The sequence below is a fragment of the Trichechus manatus genome, unplaced genomic scaffold (assembly GCF_000243295.1).
Source record: "Trichechus manatus latirostris isolate Lorelei unplaced genomic scaffold, TriManLat1.0 scaffold00246, whole genome shotgun sequence".
NCBI lineage: Eukaryota > Metazoa > Chordata > Mammalia > Sirenia > Trichechidae > Trichechus > Trichechus manatus.
In genome coordinates, this window is record NW_004444182.1 from 1,310,340 (window position 1) to 1,319,052 (window position 8,713).

Consider the following 8,713-nt stretch of genomic DNA (forward strand, 5'->3'; position numbering starts at 1 on the left):
GCGGGCCTCCCCCTTGGCACAGCAGTTTTCCCTAACTCTCCACCTCCGCCTCAGTCGGGGCCCAAAGCCGCGGGAGACCCTTTCGGGATGTGCCTGAGGTAAGTGGACCTGGCCAAATGGGATTTCTCGTCCCACAGACCACAGCCATAGGTCAGGAGTGGAGGATGGGGGCGACGAAAACGAAAAAACATGTTTTAAAAATGCAACAGGCGGGGCGGATCAGGAAACTCCTGGCGTTAGTATTTCCCACAGTGAGACTTGTCCAAGACTGAAACTTGGTGAGGTTCTCAGACCCGAAGACAGTGGAGAAGCTGCTCCTTAAATCTGGGTCTGAGCTCCCTCTGGTGGCTATTTGTAAGTATGTAAAGCGAGGCTACAAGTGAGAGATCTGAGCCCAGTTGCTGCCCCTCTGCCCGCACAAATGGTGTTATTTCTCCTTTGAGAAAAATGACTCGTTTTAGTAGTTCCCCTTACAAGGACACTTTCTGATCCTATGAAAGCTAAACCCGCAACCGGATAAAAAAAGGTCTTTCAACTTTTTCTTTGTGAGGGGAAGTAACAAGAAGGATAGCAGATGTCATCTTTATGTTAACATCATTTGAATAAAAACGTTTGTAAATGACTAAAGCAAGCCGCAGTTAAAATATGAATACTATTAAGAAAGTTATATCTTGTAGTTGCTTGTCACCGTTAATATTCATTAGATCCTCATATGTGCATTTAAAATGATAGTACGAAAAAAAAATCACTTGAGCTAACTTAGATTGTGTTTAATAACAGATTTTATTGAGATTCTCAAATTTCTCTCAAGTGATTGTTGAACGTTTGAATTATCAGTTTATGTCTACTCCCAGCATACCTGTAGCCTCAGAGAATTTCTGTTTTGTTTTTTTCCCCAGAAAGGAGTGTCATGAAAAAGGAACAGAAAAGAAATGTCATTGTTGGTGAAAGACAAGCTTTCTTTCCCAGTTGGTGGTTACTTCATGATGGGAAGAGGAGAAATACCTAGATGGCTGAAGAGATTAGATTTTTACAGTTGCACAGATGAAGCTGATAAAAGAATATGTGAAAATGCTTTCTCTGGGTCATAATAGGCTGCTGAGTAAGTAAGCCTGAAAAAGACAAATTTGAAATGAGTGCAGGAATTTTGATTTTTTGTAAACCTGTAGGACTTTAAACAGTTATTGAGGATGTTTTTCTCCCAAAAATGGAAGAAGAAAAAGTTCTCAAAGCAAAAAGTGTAAAAATTTGAGCGAAACAGCAACTGAGTCCACTCCAAGGTTGCCAGTACTTCATCAACTTCTATAGAGAAAGACATCCAAGTGCATCTTAGATTGGGGTGATTGCATCACCAGTGATGCTTTCCTATGCTAGGAATGACTCAGTTTGAATGTGGGGGTGCTTTTTTTTTTTTTTTTAACATTGTGTGTTTCGAGTCTCAATATTAGACAAAAGATTTACGTAAAGGAGTTAAATGCTGAATTCATAGCATGTTTGACTATCACACTAGTGTTCCCTGTATGTTACAGAAAAATTGGAGATTTTAACATTCTTTGAAATTTTATTGGAAACAAAACTGTGTCTAGAACACAGATATCCGATGTAAATTTTCTTTTTGGCAACTGCACTTGCTTTGAATGAGCCGATTGTCAGCTGGATTTCACAGCATATATGATTTACAGTCTTTGTTTTATCAAGGCCTTAAATATGTGTTTTATACTAACCAGATGGGAAAAACATTGAGCACTATGTTTGACATGTATGCCTAAGGAAAAGAACTCCCTGATGGATCATGGCGTTAATGTTTACAGGACATTTCTTATTTTTAGCATTAGTGATGTTTGGTTTCTCTACTTTTGAGGAATCTGTGAGCAATTACTCTGAATGGGCAGTTTTCACAGATGAAATAGATCAGTTTAAGACACAGAAAGTGCAAGATTTCAAACCCAACCAAAATCCGAAGAAAAGTTTGCTTCATCCAAGTTTATATTTTGATGCTGGAGAAATCCAAGCAATGAGACAGAAGTCTCACACAAGCCATTTGCATCTTTTTAGAGTTATCAGAAGTGCAGTGACAGTTATGCTGTCTAATCCGACGTACTACCTACCTCCACCGAAGCATGCTGATTTTGCTGCCAAGTGGAATGAAATTTATGGCAACAATCTGCCTCCATTAGCATTGTACTGTTTATTGTGCCCAGAAGACAAAGTTGCCTTTGAATTTGTTTTGGAATATATGGACAGGATGGCTGGCTACAAGGACTGGCTAGTTGAGAATGCACCAGGAGATGAGGTTCCTGTTGGTCATTCCTTAACAGGTTTTGCCACTGCCTTTGACTTTTTATATAACTTGTTAGATAATCATCGAAGACAAAAATACCTGGAAAAAATATGGGTTATTACTGAGGAAATGTATGAGTATTCCAAGGTCCGCGCATGGGGCAAACAACTTCTTCATAACCACCAAGCTACTAATATGATAGCATTACTCACCGGGGCCTTGGTGACTGGGGCAGATAAAGGATCTAAAGCAAACATATGGAAACAGATTGTAGTAGATGTGATGGAAAAGACAATGTTTCTATTGAATCATATTGTTGATGGTTCTTTGGATGAAGGTGTGGCCTATGGAAGCTACACATCTAAATCAGTCACACAGTATGTTTTTCTGGCTCAGCGCCATTTTAATATCAACAACTTGGATAATAACTGGTTAAAAATGCACTTTTGGTTCTATTATGCCACCCTTTTACCAGGCTTCCAAAGAACTGTGGGTATAGCAGATTCCAATTATAATTGGTTTTATGGTCCAGAAAGCCAGTTAGTTTTCTTGGATAAATTCATCTTAAAGAATGGAGCTGGTAACTGGTTAGCCCAGCAAATTCGAAAGCACCGACCTAAAGATGGGCCAATGGTTCCCTCCACTGCCCAAAGATGGAGTACTCTTCATACTGAATACATTTGGTATGATCCTCAACTAACCCCACAGCCTCCTGCTGAATATGGCACAGCAAAAATGCACACATTTCCTAACTGGGGTGTTGTTACTTATGGGGCTGGGTTGCCAAATACACAGACCAGTACCTTTGTGTCCTTTAAATCTGGGAAGCTTGGAGGGCGAGCCGTATATGACATAGTTCACTTTCAGCCATACTCCTGGATTGATGGATGGAGAAGCTTTAACCCAGGACATGAACATCCAGATCAGAACTCATTTACTTTTGCCCCAAATGGGCAAGTCTTTGTTTCTGAAGCTCTCTATGGACCCAAGTTGAGCCACCTTAACAACGTATTAGTGTTTGCTCCATCACCCTCAAGCCAGTGTAATAAACCCTGGGAAGGTCAGCTAGGAGAATGTTCACAGTGGCTCAGGTGGACTGGTGAGGAGGTTGGCGATGCAGCTGGGGAAATCATCACTGCCTCTCAGCATGGGGAAATGATGTTTGTGAGTGGGGAAGCAGTGTCTGCTTATTCTTCAGCAATGAAACTGAAAAGTGTGTATCGTGCTTTGCTTCTCTTAAATTCCCAAACTTTGCTAGTTGTTGATCACATTGAAAAACAAGAAGATTCCCCAATAAATTCTGTCAGTGCCTTCTTTCATAATCTGGATATTGATTTTAAATACATCCCATATAGGTTTATGAACAGGTATAATGGCGCTATGATGGATGTGTGGGATGCACACTACAAAATGTTTTGGTTTGATCATCGTGGCAATAGTCCCATGGCTAGTATCCAGGAAGCAGAACAAGCTGCTGAATTTAAGAAACGGTGGACTCAATTTGTTAATGTTACATTTCCAATGGAATCCACAATCCTGAGGATTGCATATATCTTTTTTGGACCATATGTCAATGTTTCCAGCTGCAAGTTTATTGACAATTCCAAGTCTGGACTTCAGATTTCTCTCAGTGTCAATAATACTGAACATGTTGTTTCCATTGTAACTGACTACCACAGCCTGAAGACAAGATTCAGCTACCTGGGATTTGGTGGCTATGCCAATGTGGCTGATCAGGGCCAAATCACTCGATTTGGTTTGGGCACTCAAGCAATAGTAAAGCCTGTAAGACATGATAGAGTTATTTTCCCCTTTGGATTTAAATTTAATATAGCAGTTGGATTAATTTTGTGTGTTAGTCTGGTGATTTTAGCTTTTCAATGGCAGTTTTACATTTCTTTTAGAAAGCTGATGAGGTGGATACTAATACTTGTTATTGCCTTGTGGTTTATTGAGCTACTGGATGTGTGGAGCACTTGCACTCAGCCCATCTGTGCAAAATGGACAAGGACAGAGGCCAAGGCAAGCAAGAAGGCCTTGTCATCTGAAGAGCACCATGTCAGTCTTCCTGATGTTGTCATTACCTCACTTCCTGGTTCAGGAGCTGAAATTCTCAAACAGCTTTTTTTCAACAGTAGTGATTTTCTCTACATCAGGGTCCCTACAGCTTACATTGATATCCCTGAAACTGAATTTGAGATTGACTCATTTGTGGATGCCTGTGAATGGAAGGTGTCAGATATTCGCAGTGGTCATTTTCGTTTACTCCGAGGCTGGTTGCAGTCCTTAGTCCAAGACACAAAACTACACTTGCAAAATATCCATCTGCATGAACCCAACAGAGGTAAACTAGCCCAATATTTTACAACAAATAAGGACAAAAAAAGAAAATTGAAAAGGAGAGAGTCTTTGCTGGAACAAAGAAGTAGAATGAAAGGCACCTTTGATAGAGATGCTGAATATGTTAGGGCTTTGAGGAGACACCTGGTCTATTACCCAAGTGCACGACCTGTGCTCAGTTTAAGCAGTGGGAGCTGGACGTTAAAGCTTAATTTTTTTCAAGAAGTTTTAGGAGCTTCATTGAGGGCATTGTACATAGTAAGGGACCCTCGGGCATGGATTTATTCAATACTGTACAGTAGTAAACCAAGTCTTTACTCCTTGAAGAATGTACCAGAGCACTTAGCTAAACTGTTTAAAACAGAGGGTGGTAAAGGCAAATGTAACTTAAATTCAGGCTATGCTTTTGAATATGAATCGTTGAGGAAAGAATTATCAAAATCCAGATCAAATGCAGTCTCCCTGTTATCTCATCTCTGGCTAGCAAACACAGCAGCAGCCCTGAGAATAAATACAGATTTACTGCCTACCAGTTACCAGCTGGTCAAGTTTGAAGATATTGTACATTTTCCTCAGAAAACCACTGAAAGTATTTTTGCCTTTCTTGGAATTCCTTTGTCTCTTGCTAGTTTAAACCAAATATTGTTTGCCACCTCCACGAACCTTTTTTACCTTCCCTATGAAGGGGAAATATCACCAACTAATATTAATGTTTGGAAACAAAACTTGCCTAGAGATGAAATTAAACTGATTGAAAACATCTGCTGGACGTTGATGGATCATCTAGGATATCCAAAGTTTATGGACTAAATGCTGCAGGTCAGCAGACTTTTGCACTAATGCTTTCCAACCCGATCTTGTGGATATGAATTGGAAGAGTTTGTTCTTGTGTGTGTGTGTGTGTGTGTGTGTGCAGTCTGTTATTGGCACAGAGAGATTATTTTAAAAATAGCATATTTGGCCTAGCATGATTTATCTCATCACTTTCCTTGCTGTTGTTTCTGAAATTTTTTTCTGTTAAATGTTTCTGCTACAGACGTGTAGATGAAGTTATATCGGGGGGTCAGGGGAGATGGAAAGATTTTAAAGGTGTTTGTCTGACTTTCCTTCATCTGTAACTGCTAATCTATCTTGGGACATCAAACACTGCTAAAGGCCTGCAGTTGCTGCTTTACCCAAGCATCTTCTACATTCAAGATGGACTACAAAAAATCCTTGTCTTTTTTTTTTAAAAAAGGTCTTCTAACGTATTTATCTTGCACGTGCGCGCACACACAAGATTCCTTTTCTGTGTATAATATTCGGTAGTGATACCACAGCAGAAATGCCAGCTCCTATCAAAACTGTAGGATTCCTTGTCGTAAATACAGATGGAAATACAGAATGGGTATGTTTTGTTGCCATCAGAAAACAGTGACCTTAAAAAGCCTCCTTAATTTTTTTTTTTACTTAGAAATAATAAGGACTATGTCTTGGAACAGTTTGGGTGCCGAGGGTTGGTAGCTTATTTTAGACTTGATTGTGTGTTTCAGACTCAACTGTTCTTTGCTTCCCTGAAGCCACAGCTGTTCATCATCACACCACTTGTACCCTATCCTTTCTGTCTCTATCAAGCAAAACAATAAGTAGTTACTAATTGCTAAACTCCTAGTATTTGTAGGGGATTTTTTTCCTGATGATTAATTTTGCATTAAAGCCTACACAGATTTAGAATCAAATTTCTTTTTGTGGTATGACTCAAAGAAAGCGGTGCCACTGCTGCCAGTGTTTTTTAAGACTGGAAACAGAATTGGAAAACTGCCTATCTTGCATCCTTTTGAATAAAGAGTTTACAGACAGACTGCCAGTGTCTGCAAAAGTTGAAGGCAAATGGGAGATGATGTCAGAGGCATCTGTTTCCTTTACCATCTGCATCTTATTATGAATGTAGTCATTACAGAATGTGGTTCATTTTATTTTGGTTGGCTCTGAAATCAGAATGCTGGGCCATTATAATCAAGTGGAGTAATTACAATGCATTGGATAAAAACTATTAGGCAGTGTCAAGACTTGATGAAAATCCCTGTACAGATTGTAGTCTTCTTTTTGGTATTTCAAACTGTAGTTCCCCCGAGCTCTCTAACACTTAGGAGTCCATCATCCTGACCTAGATAAAAGTGATTCTTTCTCAGTAGTTTGTTATTATGTCAGAATGTGCCTCCAGAGTGATAAAGCTGTGGATATGTTACATGCCAGCTAAACCTAACTTGGTTGTCATTTTTCTCCCCTTATAGTGTGAATGGAAAGTGCCTCCACCCCCAACATCTCCTCCCTTCCCAAGGTTCTCACTGCTGTCCCTCTATAATGTCAGAATGAATGAAAATCATATTGTCTGGATTGAGAGGGCACTGAAGACCTGAGTCTATGCTGTTATTCTCAAGGAAGATTATTCTATCTCAAGGTTATCAACAAGCATGTAAAATTGCTACATAGATGATAACACTATTTCCATCATTGGTCAGAGTCTCAGTGTTTGCTTTCAGTTAACAGGATGTGTCATCTTGAACCAGATCAAATAAAAAGGCTCTGGGTTGGCAGTAGTATTAGGTCTGATCAAGGGAAGAATTATGAATATGTGCAGGTAACAAGAAAACAGAAGTTACCACTGCCTTTTAACATGGTGCAGAAAATGCCTGCTAGCAGAAGAGAGCCAGGATGAGTATGTGGAGGACTTAGACAAAGAAGAGAGGGAAAAAAGTGAGTAATTCTGAGAATGAATATGGAAACAAGTAAAATGTTATTAATAGCAAAAGCACATGCTTATGAAAATAATCTTCACAGTGTATCCTAACTTTCACCCCCACATAGCAACACAAAGTTGAATTTCCCAGTCTCTACTTAACACTCCCACTCCAAGAGAAAATTTCAGATGTGTCCCCTCCTACTTTGTTCATATTTAAATAGTAAGTTTTTGACTGGAGAAGGCTTCTATCTGTAGATTTCCCCTGTGAGGAATGTTAGCATATGGGTGAGAGGATGACACATTTGTTAGATATGTGTGCATATGTTCATGCCTGGGACCCCTGCTTTATAATCTGCACAGCTAAGGTCACCAATGCTTCTAGTGCATTCTTAGGTCCTTCTGCTCTCAGGATGATATCCTAGGAACAATTCAAATAGCTTCTACATTTATTTTTACTTTTATCACCTTGAAAATAGTTAACGGAGGGATTGTCATTGATATCCGACATGTGAAGGAAATACTTATAAAATGACCTATCCATAAAATCAGTCTCTTCATTAACTTCCAAAATCTCAGGTCTAATTAGGATAACATCTTTTGTTAAAGCAATAGCATTTACATTGAGTTTTGAAAGTGTGTGTTTACTGACTAAGTAGCATAAATGTGATTATCTGGTTTCAAAAGTTGCAAACTGCAAATTTATCCGCTTTTAGGGTGAAACAGAAAGCCATATCCAGGGTTGAATTTACTGAAATGAAACATTCAGAGAGGATAGGAAATAGGAGTATTTGTTCCGGAGAAGGAAGCTAAATCTATTAATATTCTTTAATTTATAGAGACCTAAGGAGTCACAGATTTTGACAAGATGGCATGAGACCATACTTAGTCTAGATGCCAAATTAAACCTGTAATTGGCTGGTTTTTTAGAGAAGAGTTAATAAATGCCAGGTAAAAGGGTAAGAGTGCAGTGGTGGTTCAGTGGTAGGATTTCTTGCCTTCCATGCAGCAGATTGGGGTTGGATTCCTGGCCAGTGCATATGGTGTGCAGCCACCCCTCTTATATCAGTGGAGGACCGCATGATGCTGTGATGTTGAAGTTCCGACAGAGCTAAATCATCCAATGAAAACCCATGCACAACAGTCGAATCTGCAAACAATCATGGGGATAGTGCAGGACTGAGCAGTGTTTTCTGTTGTGCATGGGTCACCATGAGTCAGAGACTGACTATAGCAGCTAACAACAACAGAAAAATGGGATAATCCTTATTTACGTCAAATTCAGAGTAAGGTTCACAGGACTGGCAGAACTGCCACGTAATCCTCTGCAAATGTATTCAGAGAAGGAATTCCCCCCTTGCCCTCACCACATT

At 39.6% G+C, this 8,713-nt stretch overlaps 1 protein-coding gene across 1 annotated transcript; it reads left to right on the forward strand.

Moving 5' to 3' along the window:
* Positions 1-18: 18 nt before the first annotated feature.
* On the forward strand, positions 19-6,487 carry DSEL (dermatan sulfate epimerase like). The gene is made up of 2 exons (XM_004389453.3): positions 19-98; positions 900-6,487. Exon 2 carries the CDS (start codon positions 1,793-1,795, stop codon positions 5,429-5,431), a length of 3,639 nt encoding a protein of 1,212 aa, XP_004389510.1. The 5' UTR covers positions 19-98; positions 900-1,792; the 3' UTR covers positions 5,432-6,487.
* The last annotated feature ends 2,226 nt before the right edge of the window (positions 6,488-8,713 follow it).

What these genes read in the sequence shown, in the direction of transcription:
- DSEL (XM_004389453.3), top strand. Translation starts at nt 1,793, where the DNA reads ATGGCGTTAATGTTTACAGGACATTTCTTATTTTTAGCATTAGTGATG.